The sequence below is a fragment of the Lynx rufus genome, unplaced genomic scaffold (assembly GCF_022079265.1).
Source record: "Lynx rufus isolate CCGP_SWC_20201006 ecotype Redwood Valley unplaced genomic scaffold, mLynRuf1.p SCAF_54, whole genome shotgun sequence".
NCBI lineage: Eukaryota > Metazoa > Chordata > Mammalia > Carnivora > Felidae > Lynx > Lynx rufus.
In genome coordinates this window covers 102077-120935 of record NW_025814872.1, presented here as the reverse complement: position 1 = coordinate 120935, position 18859 = coordinate 102077, and the positions used below count along the sequence as shown (strand labels likewise).

Sequence of the window (18859 nt, the reverse complement as noted above, 5' to 3'; positions counted from 1 at the left end):
CTAGGTGGCCCTGTGCCCCAGCTTGGGGCAGAGTGAGCCCCAGGGCCCCGGAGGCAAGGTGAGCAGGAGGAAGCAGCCACTGGCCAGCAGGAGGACCAGGCTGGCCCCCATCCCACAGCCCAGGGACCAGGAGTATTCGTAGGCCAGGGCTGGGGCTGGGGGAGGCTCAGGGCTGACTCTTTGCAGCAGGGCTTGGACAGAATGCCGGAACACCTCCAGGCTGACCAGGAGCAGTAGGCCTGTGGGGAGAGGACAGGCATGGCGCTCAGGCCCCCGGGGACCCCGACCTGGGTCTGAGCGTCTCCCCAGCACACCCCATCTCATGCTCGTTCAAACAGGAAGCCTGGGGGGCCCTCAGCACCACCCCACCTAATTCCTTCGACAGCTACTTACTAAACACCAACCCTATAGCACGAGTCTGGAAGCTGGAGATAAAGAAGGAACACAACACAGACAGAGGCAGAAGGGAGAGAGGTGGTCGCCAGAGGCCGAGGGGCTGGGGGAACGGGATGGGGAGTGGGGGCTGCTGTTTGATGGGGACAGAGTTGTGCTTGGGGAAACACGAAAGTGAAAAGGCTCTGGAGATGGATGGTGAACGTGCTTAGTGCCACAGAACTGAGCACAAAATAGTTGAAATGGTAAATTTTATCTTATGTGTGTTTTAGCGCTTTAAAAAAGAAAAATGTGGGGGCGCCTGGGTGGCTCGGTCGCGTGGCCGACTTGGGCTCAGGTCATGATCTCACGGTTCGTGGGTTCGAGCCCTGTGTCCGGCTCTGTGCTGACAGCTCGGAGCCTGGAGCTGCTTCAGATTCTGTGTCTCCCTCTCTCTTTCTGCCCCTTCCTTGCTCACGCTCTGTCTCTCTCTCTCAAAAATAAATAAACATTTAAAAAATTTAAAAAAAGGAAAAAGCAGGGGTGCCTGGGTGGCTTAATTGGTTGAGCATCCAACTCTTGATTTCAGCTCAGGTCATGATTCCAGCGTCGTGGGATCGAGCCCTGTGTCAGGCTCCAAGCTGAGTGTGGAGCCTGCTTAAGATTCTCTCTCTCTCTCCACCCCTCCTCACTCCTGCTCACTCTCTCTCTCTCTCTCTCAAAAAAAAATCAAAGTCCAAAATCAAAAACACGAAAATCAATTAAAGACTACATTAAAAAATTGTTTGAAAAAATAAAAGGGGCGCCTGGCTGGTTTGGTGGGTAGAGAATGTGACTCTTGATCTCTGGGTCATGAGTTCAAGCCTCATGTTGGGCATGGAGTTTACTTTTAAAAAAGTAAGGCTTTTGGAAAGAGCGATAGTAAAATCTGGAATAGTTGAACTCACCATGGAAGCACAGAACAAAAGGTGGTTGCCAAGGGCTGGCGGGGGAGGGGAAAGGGGAAGATGTGGGACAAAGGTACAGAACTCAATTACGCAAGACAAACGAGTTGTGGGGATTTCATGTGCAGCAGGGTGACTATAGTTAGCAATACCGTATCACACATGTTACAAGACAAGAGCCTCGGTGTTCTCACCACACACACCAAGGTGGCCACGTGAGGTGATGCATGTTGTTAACTAGTTTAACTGTGGTGATCACTTCATGACGTGCATGTATATCAAAACCCCAAGTTGTACACCTTAAAGATCTACAATTTCTACTCACCATTCATACCCCAATAAAGCTCATCAACCATACCCCAATAAAGATGGTGAATCACGAAACAAAAGGAAAGGCAGTCAAGTTAAGTTGCAATGAAATTTGATTTAAAAAAAAAAAACATGACACAAAAACAGACTCTCAGATCAATGGAACAGAATAGAGAACCCAGAAATGGACCCACAAACGTATGGCCAACTAATCTTTGACAAAGCAGGAAAGAATATCCAATGGAATAGAGACAGTCTCTTCAGCAAGTGGTGCTGGGAAAATTGGACAGCGACATGCAGAAGAATGAACAGGGACCACTTTCTTACACCATACACAAAAATAAACTCAAAATGGATGAAAGACCTAAATGTAAGACAGGAAGCCATCAAAATCCTCCGGAGAAAGGAGGCTAAAACCTCTTTGATCTTGGCCGCAGCAACTTCTTACTCAACACGTGTCTGGACGCAAGGGAAACAAAAGCAAAAAGGAATTACTGGGACCTCATCAAAATAAAAAGCTTCTGCACAGCGAAGGAAACAATCAGCAAAACTGAAAGGCAACCGACAGAATGGGAGAAGATATTTGCAAATGACATATTAGATAAAGGGTTAGTATCCAAAATCTATAGAGAACTTATCAAAGTCCACACCCAAAAAACAAATAATCCAGGGAAGAAATGGGCAAAAGACATGAATAGACACTTCTCCAAAGAAGACATCCAGATGGCCAACCGACACATGAAAAAACGCTCAACGTCACTCATCATCAGGGAAATACAGATCAAAACCACAATGAGATACCACCTTGTACCTGTCAGAATGGCTAACATTAACAACTCAGGCAACAACAGATGTTGGCGAGGATGCAGAAAAAGAGGATCTCTGTTGCACTGGTGGGAATGCAAACTGGTGCAGGCACTCTGGAAAACAGTACGGAGGTTCCTCAAAAAATTAAAAATATAACTACCCTACGACCCAGCAATTGCACTACTAGGCATTTATCCAAGGGATACAGGTGTGCTGTTTCGAAGGGACACATGCACCCCCATGTTTATAGCAGCACTATCAACAATAGCCAAAGTATGGAAAGAGCCCAAATGTCCATTGATGGATGAATGGATAAAGAAGATGTGGTATACACACACACACACACACACACACACACACAATGGATTATTACTGGGCAATCAAAAATAATGAAATCTTGCCATTTGCAACTATGTGGTTGGAACTGGAGGGTATTATGCTAAGCGAAATTAGTCAGAGAAAGACAAATATACGACTTCACTCATATGAGGACTTTAAGACACAGAACAGAGGAACATAAAGGAAGTGAAACAAAAATAATATAAAAACAGGGAGGGGGACAAAACATAAGAGACTCTTAAATATACAGAACAGAGGGTTACTGGAGGGGGTGTGTGGGGGGAGATGGCTAAGTGGGTAAGGGGCATTAAGGAATCTACTCCAGAAATCATCGTTGCACTATATGCTAACTTGGATGTAAATTAAAAACAACAACAACAACAACAACAACAACAACAACAACAACAACAAGAAAAGAAGAAAGTACAAGACAGAGACCCTAACCTCATGGAGTTTGTATTTTAGATGGAGGGGACAGGCGGTAAACAAATAAACCAAGTCTTGCCCTCAAATGCCTGCAGGAGGCAATGAGAAAGCAGAAGTCAACAAAGCAGGTGAGTGCGGTGGCTGGTGGGGGTGGGGGGAGACAAAGAGTCCAAAACTCAGCTTCAGCCAACTGCAACCCTTCAGAAATGGGGACTTAAATTACCAGATCTTCTGAGTTTTTAAGATTAGCTGGAATTTTTTAAATGATTACTATTTTTTTATGGGAATTTGCCCAACCTTGAAACATTGGCTCAGAGAAACGTTATGCCCTGCCCACCAAAGTCCATTTATGGGTCATCGCTGGCCACAGGCTGCCAGGTTGTAACGTCCAAAGTAAACACATGAGAAGACGAGATAATTTCAGAGAGTGATGTGTGCCGGGAAAGATAGAACAGGGTGATGGGAAGGCGAGTGACATCCAGGAGCAGAGCACAGACTTTGAGATGATGTCACCAGGAAAAGCCATTTGAGCTAAGACTTGGAGGATGAACAGAAGCCAGGTTCTGGAGGAAGCACAAAACTAAGTGATGGCCGGTGCAAGAGGAAGGAATGGCTTGTGCAAAGGCCCGGTGGTAGAATGAGTACAGTGTGTCTGGGGGAGAGAAAGAAGGTCAGTGTGGCTGGAGAAAAGACAGTGGGGAGGGGAGAGTGGTGGGGAATAGACGTGCAGAGGTGGGCAGGGGTCAGATCTTGTAGGACCATCTGATGGCCCATGAGTCATGGGTCCTAGCTACCCCCTCTCTCAGACCCTCGACTCTTCTTCCCCCCCACTCCCTGGTACTTCGTTCCCCCCATGGTTTTTGTTTTTGTTTTTTTTTTTTAATGTTTATTTATCATTGAGAGACAGAGAGAGACAGAGCATGAGCAAGGGAGGGGCAGAGAGAGGAGGAGACACAGAATCCGAAGCAGGCTCCAGGCTCTGAGCTGTCAGCACAGAGCCCGACGCAGGGCTTGAACTCACAAACCGCGAGATCATGACCTGAGCCTAAGTCAGACGCTCAACTGACTGAGCCACCCAGGCGCTCCCCCCCCCCCCCGCCATGGTTTTTAATCGAGGTCCTGGAGAATGCAGCCAGGAGTCTGTGATCTGTGGGTCAGTAGCTCCCCTCTGAGGCCTCCTTGGCCCCACACAGCTCAGCTTAGGGACCCAGAGGTGGAAGAATATTCAGACAAGACACTCTCCAGTCCCCTTGATTCCTCTGCAAATTCATGCCTCATTGATTCATTCAACACATCTTAATTGAGCCCCCATTATAAAATATATAAACAAGGCTAACAGGGGTACCTGGGTGGCTCAGTCAGTTGAGCGTGCGACTTCGGCTCAGGTCAGGATCTCGCAGTCTGTGAGTTCAAGCATCCTGTCGGGATCTGTGCTGACAGCTCAGAGCCTGGAGCCTGCTTCGGATTCTGTGTCTCCCTCTCTCTCTGCCCCTCCCCCGCTCACACTCTGTTTCTCTCTGTCTTTCAAAAATAGATTAAAAAAAAAAAAAAGACTAACAAAGGCCTTGTCCTCTTGGAGCTCCATCCCAGAAGGAGAATTAGACACTAATAGGGCAAATGTATTGCTGTGGACTGAATTGTGCCTCCAAAAGTTCAGGTGTTGAAGTCCTGACCCCCTAGTTTCTTGAAATGTGACTATATTTGAAGATAGAATTTTTTTAAGTTTTTTTTTGTTTTGTTTTGAGAGAGAGTGTGAGGGGGGAGGGGCAGAGAGAACAGGAGACAGAGAATCCCAAGCAGGCTCCCACATTCACAGATGCAGGGGGCTCTAACTCAGGAACTGTGAGATCACAACCTGAGCCAAAACCAAGAGTTGTTGGACACTTAACCAACTGCCACCCAGGCGCCCCGAAGACAGAGTGTTTAAAGCAATAATTAAACAGACATGAGGCCACTAGGGTCTTAATCCAATATGGAGGGCAATATGGTGGTGTCCCCACAAGAAGAGGAGAGGAGAACACAGATACACAGATTGAGGACACGGGGAGAAGACAGCCGTCTACAAGCCAAGGAGAGGCCTCGGAGGAGACCGACTCTGCCCATCATGAGACAACACATTTCTGTTCTTTAACCCTCCCGGGGTTGTGGTACTTTGTTATGGCAGCCCGAGCAATGGAATACACACACAGGTATATAATTTCAGGGAGTGATCGATTCCATGAGAGAAGAAAAGGGGGCAAGGTAGGGACACGGCAGGCAATGGGCCTCCTAGGTGGTCAACCAGATCAGAGACTTAAATGACAGGAAGGGATGAGACATGGGATGATCTAGTGGAGGCTGAGGGGATAGCAGTGCAAAATGCTCTGAGGGGGAGATGAGATTGAAGTGTCTGAGGAACAGCAAAGAAGCCAATGAAACCAGGACAGAGGGAGCAGGTGGTAAGAGACGAAGTCCCACAGAGCCAGGAGCCAGGCCACATAAGACCTGGGAGCCACATTATTCTAGTGGTAGTAATTGATTGTGAACGTATTGGCTTTTGAATCAGGTAGGAACCACAATAGGATTTATGGTATAAAACTACGACTAACCCCAAAGCAAAGGGCAGGTAGGATTTGGCCATGGGCTGTAGTCAGTAGACTCTTAGCCTTGGCTTTGTGAAAAGAATCTAACCAAACACTCTCTCATCTCATCTCTTCCCACTAGACCTCATGAGGTATGTATTATTATCCCCACTTTACAGAGGGGAAGATTAAAGCCTGGAGAGGTGGAGCTCAGGTTTGATTAAAGCCAGGTCTACTCCATAGCTTCTTCTCTTAGACACGTCTCTGTACTTCCTCCCCGACCAAGCCTGACATGCCTTGTATGACCTAGAAGGGCCTACGTGATCTGGCCCCTGCCTCCTTGTTTGTGCTCATCTCCCCAGCTCTTCCCACCCTAAAATAGTGGGGAGTATAACGTCTTTCAGTCTGTATGTTTTATTGTAGAGAGAGAGAGCCGGGGAGGGGCTGAGAGAGAAGAGAGTGAATCTGAAACAGGCTCTATGCTTGGCACGGAGCCAGATGCGGGGCTTGATCCCACAACTCTGGGATCATGACCTGAGCTGAAACCAAGAGTCAGTCACTCAACCGACTGAGCCACCCAGGCGCCCCTCTTTCAGTCTACAAATGCACCAAATTCTTTCAAACCTGGAGACCTTTATGCTGCTTGGAATAATTTTCTGCTTACCCTTCTCTGAGTACTGCCTTACACATCCCTACTATTGCTATTACTATCACTATTACTATTTATTACTATCACTATTACTATTACTATTTATTACTATTACTATTACTATTTATTACCATTACTATTTATTACTATCGCTATTACTATTTATTACTATTTCTATTTATTACTATTACTATTTATTACTATCACTATTACTATCACTATTTATTACTATTACTGTTACTCTTTATTGCCATTACTATTTATTACTATCACTATTACTATTTATTACTATCACTATTACTATTTATTACCATTACTATTTATTACTATCACTATTACTATTTATTACTATTTCTATTTATTACTATTTATTACTATCACTATTTACTACTATTACTGTTACTCTTTATTACCATTGCTATTTATTACTATCACTATTACTATCACTATTTACTACTATTACTGTTACTCTTTATTACCATTACTATTTATTACTATCGCTATTACTATTTATTACTATTACTATTTATTACTATTACTCTTTATTACCATTACTATTTATTAGTATCGCTATTACTATTTATTATTATCACTATTACTATTACTATTTATTACTATTACTGTTACTCTTTATTACCATTACTATTTACTACTATTGCTATTGCTATTGCTATTGCTATTGCTATTACTATTACTATTAGTATTACTATTACTATTACTGCTATTGCACTTCTGAGAAGCCCTCCTTAAGCACTGCCACTCAAGTCTATATCAGATCTCCCTGTTACAGATTTTCCTCCACACTCTTTCATTTTCATTTGTAGCATTTATCACAGCTGGTAATTATTAGCATATATTAATTTATATTAGTATTGTCTATTTGTCCCATGGCTATCTCCCTCGCTATCATAAATCCATGAGAGCAGGAAACTTGTCTGTCTTGTATCTCTAAAACATGAACAATACCTGATGTATATATTTCATGGAGAGAATCAATATAATCTGAACATGTCCCTTTATTTAAGGAGATCTTGAAAATTCAATCTGTCCAGGGCCTGATACCAAATATAGCCAAAATACTTACAGCATCAAATCCACCCCCTCGCTCTCACTTGCTTGTACAGTTTGCAGAAAAATTTCATGCCTGAGACTTCCATAAAACACTTTTATATCCTCACTTTCATGGCACCCCCTGGAATAACACGAGTATGAGTTCAATAACCAAATTCCTACCATGCTATAAATTCTACAAAAACAGGGATCATCTTAATATTATTCATCATTCTATCCCCAGTGGGATCAAGCACAGCATTGAGCACCTACTGGATATATAAAAAAAAAATACTTGTTGAATGATTGGATGGATGAATAGAGGGAAAACAGGTAAAAGAGAAAGGAGAATGGAAAAGGAAGAAGGGAATGGGAGGAAATTAATGAATCAATGGATGGATGGATGGACGGACGGACGGATGGATAGATGGGATGAATGGGTGGATGGATGGACGGATGGATGGATAGACGAAAAACAGATAAAAGAGAAAGGAGAATGGAAAAGGAAGAAGGAAGTGGGAGGAAATTAATGAATCAATGGATGGATGGATGGATGGATGGACGGATGGATAGATAGATGGGATGAATGGATGGATGGACGGACGGATGGATAGATGGACGGACAGATGGATAGATGGAATGAAAGGATGGATGGATGGACAGACGGGGATAGATGGGATGAATGGATGGATAGATGGATACTTGACAAATGGATACTTGGATGACTGACTTCATGGATATGTGGGAACTTGAGCTCAGAGATAAAAGATTTTCCCAAGATCACACAACTTGTCAGAAGTTAGACGCCAACCTAGATGTTTGGATTCCCTGTTGATTTCCTGGTCCATCTTTGACCCCAGTGTCCTCCTCACTCTCCTTCCTCCAGCCACACTGGCTTTCTTTCAAGACCTTAAATTCACCAAACTCTGTCTAGCTTGGTTACTCAGGGAGGCCCTCACTAACTCTCTGCTTTAAATCAGGTGCTCTCATTATGCACTCTCATAGAAATCTACCTTTCTTTTTCTTGTATAGCACCTAGAAGTTTGTAATTGTGGGATGATTTGTGTTATTTCGGTGTCCTTAACCAGTAATCTCCCTAAGGGAAGGCACCTTTTGTCCTGTACATTCTGATAATATTACATATACAAAAACGTACAAAAGTGTGTAATATGTCTGTGTGTGTATCAACAAATAAAATGAATAAATGAAAGAAAGGAAAGGAGATGATTGAATTTTTCCCTTTATTTAGGAAGATCTCTAAGGCAACAAAATAATAAAAATTGATCATTATTATTTTCCATTCATATGTTCATGTTCGTGAAGACTTATCATTTCTCCCTTATCTTGTACTAGAGTCTACCCCACTTGTTAGTTAAGGTTACCATGTACATTTGTGAAAGATTTTGCCTGCTTTATGCTCTGACCTTCATTCTGTTCCTCAAACTTGTCAAATCACTATTCTATCACCATCACCACCATCAGTACACCATCAACTCTACCGTTACCACCATTTTAACTATCATCCTCATCACCACCATCACCACCAACATCAGCAACATCATCCCTACCATCACCACCATCATTGTCACCACCACCACCACAATAGACAACATCATCAATATAGTCACCACTACTGTCACCACCACACTTTGGATGAGTCCTATTCACCCTTCAATTACCAGCTTAAATACCACTTTCTCTGAGTTTCTCTGATACACCCTCACTGCAGTGTCTACCCCTAATACGCTTTATCATAAGTTTCATCACAATTATAGTTGCGTTATTATATGTGTAATTACTGGCTACTGTCTATCTCTGCTAGGCTCTGTGAGGGGCAGACTGTATCTGTCTTGTTAGTCATATATACCCAGCCCTTAGCACAGTGCATGGAACATAGTAAGTGCTCAGTAAATTCACAGAGGATGAACAAATGAAGCTTATATAATTAGTGACCTTTCTATCTACCTTAGCAAACATCTGATCCAATGAGCACTACATTGACGAGATGTAGAATTTTTTTTTTGACCATCAGCTCCAAGAATGCAACATTTATTGAAGACCTAAGTTCCAAAGCTAAAAGAGTATTTGAAGACTTTCCAATTCCCAGCCAATAATAGCACTTAGAACTCTCACATTGAGCCTACTACAGTCCTGGTGCTTCCCAGCATGCAACAGTGCTTAGAGTTGTCCTCCAACTTCCCAGCATGCATCAGTGCTTGGAGATGTCCTCTAACCTCCCAGCAAGCAACAGTGCCTGGAGATGGCCTCCAACTTCCCAGCATGCAACAGCAATTGAAGACCTCTGGGTTCAAATTGGAGACCCCTCTGGGGACAGCAGGGCTTAGAATTTTCCATTCTTTGAGACCTCTATAGCCCTTAAGCTTCCTCTAATCCCCATGGTACAACTGTGTTTGTGGACTCTACCTCCAAGCAGGCAACAATTCTCGGAAGCCCTTGGTCCAAATTTAAAATAGTGTTTGGAGACCCTTTAATCTCTAGGCAACAATAAAGTTTGGAATTCTTCCATTTTTTTTAATTTTTTTTAACATTTATTTATTTTTGAGACAGAGAGAGACAGAGCATGAATGGGGGAGGGGCAGAGAGAGAGGGAGACACAGAATTGGAAGCAGGCTCCAGGCTCTGAGCCATCAGCCCAAAGCCTGATGTGGGGCTCGAACTCACAGACTGCGAGATCGTGACCTGAGCCGAAGTCGGACGCTTAACCGACTGAGCCACCCAGGCGCCCCAGAATTCTTCCATTTTTGAGACTACTACAGCCGGTGGGTTTCCCTCAACTCTCAGCATGCAAGAGTGCCCTGGAGATTCAAACTCCCAGCATGCAACAGTGCTTGGACACTCTACCTCCCTGCATACAACATTACCTAGAGTTCCAAACTCCCACCATGCAACAGTGCTTGGACACCCTACCTCCTAGCATGCAAGAGCTCTTGGAGATCCAACCTCCCAGCATGCAATTCCCTCAGTCTCCAGGCTCCCAGCCCTCACCTGAGAGGCCAAAGCAGATGGCTCCAACTCGGAGTAGGAACTCTGCACCTTTGCTGAGCACCATGATGATACAGAGGCACCCCAGGGCCATGAGTGCCAAGCCTACCACTGCTATCACGGCAGCTGCCAGATTCACCTCTGCAAGGAGAGTAAAGGGAAGAAGTAGAGAACATGGGAGGGAGGAAGTGGGAAGGACTCCCCTATAGAGACCCAAAACCAGGAAGACGGAAGATTCAGAACTAGAGAATTTTCAAGTACATCATTCAGTCCAATATTTTACTTACACTGTTGAAGGAACTAAGACACAGAGAGGCTCAGTGATTTGCCTGAGGCCACAAAGCAAAGAGGAGACATGGTCAGGATTAGAAAGAAATGGGAACTACCAATTATTCCTTGGGATCTGGTCACTGTTTGTTTACAGGTGAGGAAACTGAGGCAGTGAGCATGTGGGTGACAACAGAGAAGGTAGCTTGTTACAGTGAAATGATCCAAGTCTGAGTTCTGTACAGCCACTGCCTTGCTGGAAGGTTATAATAATGTCACCAAACTTCTCTGAACCCCAGTTTCCTCCTCTAGAAAATCAGGATCGAAATCCCTATTTGACTGGGCTGTTGTGCGGATTAGAATTAGTTTATAAAAAGTGCCCAGTGCAGTGTTTAGCACACAGGAGCTGTGCTATACACGTGCACTGTGATTATTCACTATCCCAGAGAAGCACAGTGGCTTGCCCAAACTCACTTAGCACAAAGACAAGACAGAAAGGAGCAGGGAGGATGGGAACCACTGTTGACTGAGGGCCTACTATGTGCCAGGCATCACACTGTACGTTTCAGCTGTATCATCTCATTAAACCCTTACAGAGGCTGGATAGGAGTCATGACATGACCACAATCTCTTTACTGGTGTGGATGGACACTGAGGTACTGGGGTGACGGAGAGGCTGTGGTTATAGCAGAAAAGGTAAAACCTGTGCTGACAGCAGAGAACCTGCTGCAGGGCTCAAACTCGTGAACTGTGAGATCATGACCTGAGACAAAACCACAAGTCAGACGCTTAAACGATTGAGCCACCCAGGCTCCCAAGAAAGGGTATAGTCTTTTTTTCTTTTAATGCCTACTTGTTTTTGAAGGAGAGAGAGGGAGAGACAGAGCACGAGTGGGGGCAGGGCAGAAAGAGAGGGAGACACAGAATCCGAAGCAGACTCCAGGCTCCGAGCTGTCAGCACAGAGCCTGATGCAGGGCTCAATCCTACAACCCTGGGATCGTGACCTGAGCCGAAATCAAGAGTTGGACGCTCAACCGACTGAGCCACCCAGGTGCCCCAAATTGAAACGAAATTTTAAAAACTTAGTCTCTGCATCACACCAGCCACACGCGCCCAGCAGCCACATGGGGCCAGTGGCTACCACATCGGTCAGCACAGGTCAGAGTATTTCCATCTCACGGAAGATTCTACAGGAGAGCATTGCTTTGGAGTCAGGATTATTTGGGATTGATTCTGCCTCTGCCTCTGCCCCTTCTGGAAAAAGTAAATGTAACCATTTTCTGGACTACCGTTTTTTCATCCACAAGATGAAGCCACCGCCCTGCAGGGTCATGGCAAGGACTGGAGTTCTTATCAATGAAATACTCAGCACTCTGCTTAGCATGTGACAGGTGGACATCTTTAAGAAAGTCCCAGAAAGGGGCTGTGACTGCCCCAAAGTCACACAGCTCATGACAAAGGTGGAGCTGGGGTAGGAGCATCAGAGGCACAGGGCTCTGGAGAACCTCTTTCCCCCAAAGATGGGACCTCCCCTATCCCCTCCTGCCACCCCAGGGCAAAGCAGAGAGGAAGACCACGCTATCAGGAACTCTTCCGGCATGGTCCGCGTACCCCTCCCGCCACCCCACCACCCCACCACAGGGTGGTTCTCACCTTTCTTTGTAGTTCTCTGGAAGATGTGTGCATTTTCCCCCGTGGTAAAGAATTTAAAATAGGTGCAGTTTGCTTCTGTGGGAGCAGGAGAGAAAAAGAAAGGTGATGATACAGACATTGCTGGCGTAAGCTCAGGGCTGGGCATTTAACAGAGCTCACAGCAGCCTAAAAATAGGATATCAGCATCCCTGATACACACAGGAGAGAATGATGCTCAGAGAAACAAAACCCGCCTGCCATCATCCAGCTATACAGGAGCTGGGATTCCAGTCTGGAGCCTAGAGGCCCAGATCTGTGGCCTTGTGAAGGCTGTTGACCTCTCCGCAGCCTCTGAATCTTTCTCTATAAAATGAGATAATAGGGGGCGCCTGGGTGGCTCAGTCGGTTGAGCGTCCGACTTCGGCTCAGGTCACGATCTCACGGTCCGTGAGTTCGAGCCCCGCGTCAGGCTCTGTGCTGACCGCTCAGAGCCTGGAGCCTGTTTCAGATTCTGTGTCTCCCTCTCTCTCTGACCCTCCCCCGTTCATGCTCTGTCTCTCTCTGTCTCAAAAATGAATAAACGTTAAAGAAAAAATTTTAAATGAGATAATAGTCTCTTTCCTGGCTTCATCAGATGGGCTTGTTGAGGGGTCAAGTGGGGTTAGAAACGGACGATCACTTTATTCAACAAAGGACACCAAGATAGAGGGAACAGAAGGCTAATAGACTCAGAGGAGATTCTCATCCCAGAGAGGGTTCCTAACTAGAACACACAAAGAACACCTGGAGACCAGCAAGAAAAGAGAGGAAACCCAATTGATAAATGGGCAAAGGACAAGAATAGTCAATTCACAGAAGAAGAAGTCTGAATGACTCACAAGTATATGAAGAGATGCTTCACCTCACCAGGGATCAGAGAAATGCAACTTAAATCAGCAGGGAGAGGGCACTTTAGATCAATTAGATTGGCAAATATTAAAAGGATAATATCAAGCACTGGAAGAATAAGAGGAAACAGCTGGGGACCAGAAACTGGCACTAATGTCTTTCTGGAAAGCACTCTGACATCCTTTATGAAACGAGGTACGTTTATACCCTACACCCAACAATTTCGTTTCTGGGTCTACATCCAGAACATATGTGTGGATGATTGTAGCAGCATTGTTTGTAAGAACAGGGAGTCGGAATCAACCTAAGTGTCCATCTCAGGGGGATCAAGAAAATGCGGCAGATGCCCTCTGTGCAAATCTCTGCAGCATGCAGTAGCCATGAACTACAAGAGCAGAAAGCAAAGTGGGGAGATCCGAGAAATAGCGTTGAGCAAATAGATCGATAAATAAGTAAATCACAAACGGGGACGATCCACAGCGCAGTATCATTTATGTAAATTAAAACACATACAGATGTAAAATACAGATGTAAAATACAGATGTATACATACAGATGTAAAATAACACTGTATAGTTTCCAACTTAAAATATATACTGATGGATACATATCAAACACGTTAAAGAGATAGAAAGAAATTGGGGGGGAATAATACTGTAAAATAAAGCAAGAGAAGGCTGGCGATGATTTTGTGATGTAAATGAAAGAGTAAAGTTTGCCCATCTTTGAGGTCCCCGATAAACCTAAACTTAAAAAAAAAACAACAAAAAGGCTGGGGCGCTCTCTAAACTGCATTTGAGGGGCGCCTGGGTGGCTCAGTCGGTTAAGCGTCCGACTTCGGCTCAGGTCATGATCTCGGGGTTCGTGAGTTCAAGCCCCGCGTCGGGCTCTGTGCTGACAGCTCGGAGCCTGGAACCCGTTTCAGATTCTGTGTCTCCCTCTCTCTCTCTGACCCTCCCCCGTTCATGCTCTGCCTCTCTCTGTCTCAAAAATAAATAAATGTTAAAAAAATTAAAAAAAAATATAGGGGCGCCTGGGTGGCTCAGTCGGTTAAGCGTCCGACTTCGGCTCAGGTCATGATCTCACAGTCTGTGAGTTCGAGCCCCGCGTCAGGCTCTGTGCTGACAGCTCGGAGCCTGGAGCCCATTTCAGATTCTGTGTCTCCCTCTCTCTCTGCCCCTCCCCTGTTCATACTCTGTCTCTCTCTGTCTCAAAAATAAATAGACGTTAAAAAAAATATATAAACTGCATTTGAAAGCTGGAACTTCCCACAAAATTCCTCTAGTCCCATGTTCTCATGCTACGGACGGGGAAACTAAGGCACAGGAAGGGGGAGGAAGAGAGGTAGACAATGAGGGGGGTACAAGAAGACGAGCCAGGCGGGCTAGAGAAGCAGAAAGGAACCTTCCAGTTCAAAGAAAGAGGTAGAGGGACAAGAAATAAAGTCCTGAGTCAGGTGAGGCAGTGGGACACTGCACCTGCCCTCTGAGGGAAGGAGAAGGGCAGGACGTGTTCTATCAGGAGCAGTGGGACGGGAGTCCTTACCCCGCAGCATCAGCAATCCTGCAGCAACAAGGAGGAAAGGATACCTCTTGCAGCAGGGCTGAGGATGCTATTGATAGCAGTCAGTGGGGGACACATGGTCTTCATCCATGAGGGAAGCGTGAAGTCCCATCTAGAGAGTAAGAAGGTGTGGTCCATCTTTCTGAGAGAGCGTGGGCTGTCTGGCCTCCCATCATGGCTACCGGTGATTTAGGACATCTTGTCTCAGACTCCAGATGGCATATCCCATTTGGAAAAGAGTGGGGTGGGTCACACACACCCTCCCCCCACTTGTAGCCAAGGGAATTAAGGGTGCCCTTTGATGGACAGGGCAATGTGTGGGATATTTCTGAGATAACAGAAGTTGTGAACTTTTGGACAGTCCCCTCTGGAGGGTCAGGACTGTGGGATGATGAGACGGTCCTGTGAGGAGGCTGAAGTCCTTTCGGACCAACAGGGGGACATCAAAGGATATGAGGAGTCCTGCCTTATGGAGTGGGGTTGGGGGGGGGCATCCCTTATAGGGCAGCGAGGACCTTTGGGGCATCTTTATGGACTCCTGGGATGCGATATAGTGCAATTGTGAAGAACAGGGACAGCCAGGTTCAAATCCCATATGACTAGCCTGGTGCATAGATGGAACCACTTCCATTCCTTACTCCTCATGTTTGGTTTCTCTAAAATGAGGATGATGGTAACTATTCATAAGGTTGCTAGAAGGATATGAGGATTAACGAGTTAATGCACATGACGTACTTCAAACAGAGCCTGGGTGCTACGTAAGCATCGAAGCATATTACATAAGCATATTATTACCAGGGCACCCCGTTTTGCAAAAGTTTGGGAACTTCCTGCTTAAGGCTGTGAGGGGCAAAAAATTAGCCCATCTGCAGAAGTGAGGTGTTGAATCTGGACGCTGAGTGCGTGGGTACCTCACATGACGAGGGGTGGGGGTATCCCACTCTGCTATCAAGGATTTGGGATGTCCTATTTTGGACCCTATGGGTGGAAGATAGCATGTGTGGATAAGCGAGGGGGGAAATCCCATTGGAGCCCAGAGGGATAGGAGATCTTCTGTGGGAGGCACTGAGGTTATAGGACACTGTTTGGAGATCTCACATGGGTGATCAAGCCTGGGACACCCTACATGGACCGTGAGGGGTGTCAGATAGTTTCCTTGGGTCAGTACGTGTGGTGCAAGAGCCCATTCCCGTTCCCAGGGGGTATAGGATGTCCCAATGGTGCACGTAAACGGCATGGCATGTCCTGTCCGGGAGAGCGAGGGGTATGGGATAGCTGTGTGGCATTGCCACGGATGAAAGGCCATTCTGCGGGACCGTGAGGGGTGTGGGGTGTCTGGAAGGGAAAATAAAAAGGGCTGGAGGGTCAGGTCTGGGCATCTGCAGGTGACAGGACCAGGAAATGGAAAAGCACATCTCCCAGAAGCACAAGGTCTCCCGGGGCGGGGGGGGGGGGGGGGGGAGGGTGTTGGGGGGTGTTCGGTGAGAGCTGTGTTTGGCAGTATCGGCCGTGGGGGTCCGGCACAGATTTCATTTTGGGGTTGGCATTAAGGTGATCTGTCTCCCCGGGGCCCACGGGATAGGAGTGCGGCCTGTCTCCAATGTGGGAAAAGCAAGCTGACCCCGGGAGCCCAAACTCTCTCTCTCTCTCTCTCTAGGGGCACAGGCTGGTCTAAGGGTTTGGGCGAGTTTTAGGGTACAGGCTAGTCTGGGGGTACAGGATGTAGCTGCGGACAGGCTGCTGGGGAGGGGGGTGGACAGGACGGCCGGTACACAGACTAGTCTGCAAGTACAGACTTTCTCTCCCACCCCCCCAGCCCCCAACTACCGCCCCCCCAGCACACACAGTTGGTGCCTGGAGCAAAGGTTACTCGGGGAGCACAGGTTGGTGTAGGCTTGGGCTGCTCTCTCCTTGGGGCTCGGGTTTCCCTGACTCCGCCCACTCTCGCTGTCTCTGGGAACAATCCCCGGCCGGGGGCGTGGCCTCTCACCTCCGGGCAGCTCGGCGGGGCCACAGGTGTCTCTGCCCGCGGGCACGTCCGCCTGCCACAGTCGCTTGGTGCACATCTTCCAGAGCCCCAGGTGGACAGCGTCGCACACCGCGCTGCCATTGGCCTTGTAGGTGTTGAGCTCCACCCAGAACTCGGTGCCCACGGCCAGCACGGCCAGCGTGGCGCCCACCGCGCTCAGCAGGAGTCCCAGCTTGATCTTTCCCTCCCGCTCCGGCGTCAGCCGGGACTGGTGCTGCCCAAGAGCCCGCCGCCGGCCTGCCGCCTCCCGCCGCCGCCGGTCCTCCTCTTGCATGAAAAAGTTGGACCACATCATCATCCTCGGGGCCGTAGCCGAGCAGGTGCAAAGGAGGCAGAGTCCCGAGGGTGGCCCGGGGCGGGGGAGGGGGGGGGGCGGTTGGAACAAGTGGGGTGCTGAAGGAAGTGAGGGGCTCACTTTCCACTGGATTCTGAGAAAGGAAGATCGGGATCTTCCCCTGGAATCTCCAGTGGGGGAGAGGAGGTCGCCTCTGGAGCTTGGAAGAGAACAAAATAGATCTTCTGGCCCAGGAACCCTCTAAGTTCAGGGGAGGCCCCAGGGAGCCCACAGAAACTCGGGGAGGAGGGTGGGACCAAGAAGAAAAGCAAGGTATCCCCAAGGCCCAGAGCTAGAAGCTGGGTATCCAGGAGGGGCGCCTGAGGGCCCGGGAGAAAGGAGAACTGAGTACTAGCTGAGCCTCTGAGGGGCTGCTCTGGGTCCCCACTGGGAGGAATCTCCAGGAAACTGGGTGTCCTGGGGGACGGGCTCTGAGCACCCCACTAAGGCTCAGAGACTGGGGTACCCAGGGAGGGTTGCCGAGGCCCTCTATGTATTGGAGAGGAGATGCCTCCTGGTTTCTCTGGGGCTCAGGGTCTGGGGAGGGAGAAGTTGGGTCCCCACTGGGGTTCAGAACAGGTCAGAACTCCTTCTGGGTCTCAGAAAGGCAGTAGGACGCTCCTCCCCAACATTCACAGAAGGGGGCTGTAGAGTGCCGGCTGGGCTTCAGAGAAGGGGCGGGCGACCTGCTGGAAACCAGGAGAAGGGAGTGGGTGTCTCCCCGGCCATTCGGGGAAGAGAGGTCAGAGAAAGTCTCCCTGGGTCTCAGAGAGGGGACTGCTGGCTCAGAGACATAATGGGGTCCGGAGAAGGGGGCTGGGGGACGCCCCCGGGGCTCAGGAGGGGGCCTGGGGTCCCAATCCGGGTCAGGAGGAGGGGCTGTGGTCCCCCGCAGCGGCTCAGGAAACAGGGACGCAATCCCCCCCCCCCCGGGGTTCAAAGGACCACGGGGACCCGGAAGGGACTCGGCGTCCCTTCGGGATCACTCGGCTCCCCCTCCCCCGGGCTCCCAGGGCCGGCGGGGCCAGGACCGCTCCAGGCTCAGCTCCAGGCCCGCCGCCCCCCTCAGGCCTCCCGCCCCGGGCTCCCGGGCAGGGCCCCGTCTCGCTCTCCTGCCTCCGCGCCGCGCCGGCCCCAGCTCCGCGCCGCCTCCCAGCCGGCCTGTCCTGCACGCCACCGCCTGCTCGGCCCGGACGCGCCGCTGCGCTCGCTCCGGCCTCGGCCCCAGCCACCCACCCCCTCGCCCTCCCGGGCTATTTCAGGCTCGACCCGTAAATAACACCCGCACCTGTCGCCCAGCGCCTGTTGCCATAGGGACCCCGGGTATTTTAAGGGGACGCGGGGGGAGGCGGGAGGCTGTCCCGGGAGGAGGGCCTAGGGGCGGGGTCCTGACCCGGCTGGAGCCTGGGGGGACTTTTACCCCCTTAAGGGGCAAGCGTCTGAGCCGCGGGTCCCATCTCCAGGGTGGCCGGAGAGGGAGCGGGCCTGGCTGGGAATCTTAATTGCTGGGTCTGAGGGAGGAGGGGCCGGGGGGCTGGACTCCTGGGCCTGAGGGAGGAGGGGCTGGAGGCCAGGACTCCTGGGTCTGAGGGAGGAGGGGTTGGGCGCAGGACTCCTGGGTCCGAGGGAGGAGGGGCTGGAGGCCTGGACTCCTGGGTCTGAGAGAGGTGGGGGCAGGGGGGGGG

The 18859-nt window shown here is 48.6% G+C and overlaps 1 protein-coding gene across 3 annotated transcripts; it reads right to left on the bottom strand.

The window, feature by feature from the left end:
* Positions 1-17138, bottom strand: CACNG6 (calcium voltage-gated channel auxiliary subunit gamma 6). Of its 3 annotated transcripts, XM_047100905.1 has the most exons (4): positions 16802-17138; positions 12382-12456; positions 10464-10601; positions 1-239 (listed from the first exon to the last, which is right to left on the bottom strand). In XM_047100905.1, exons 1-4 carry the CDS (start codon positions 17136-17138, stop codon positions 1-3), a joined length of 789 nt encoding a protein of 262 aa, XP_046956861.1. The 3 variants fall into 3 exon arrangements, with proteins under 3 accessions (XP_046956861.1, XP_046956862.1, XP_046956863.1); XM_047100906.1 differs by lacking the exon at positions 10464-10601 and having other exon boundaries at positions 16802-17135; XM_047100907.1 differs by lacking the exons at positions 10464-10601; positions 12382-12456 and having other exon boundaries at positions 16802-17135.
* Between the last annotated feature and the right edge of the window lie 1721 nt (positions 17139-18859).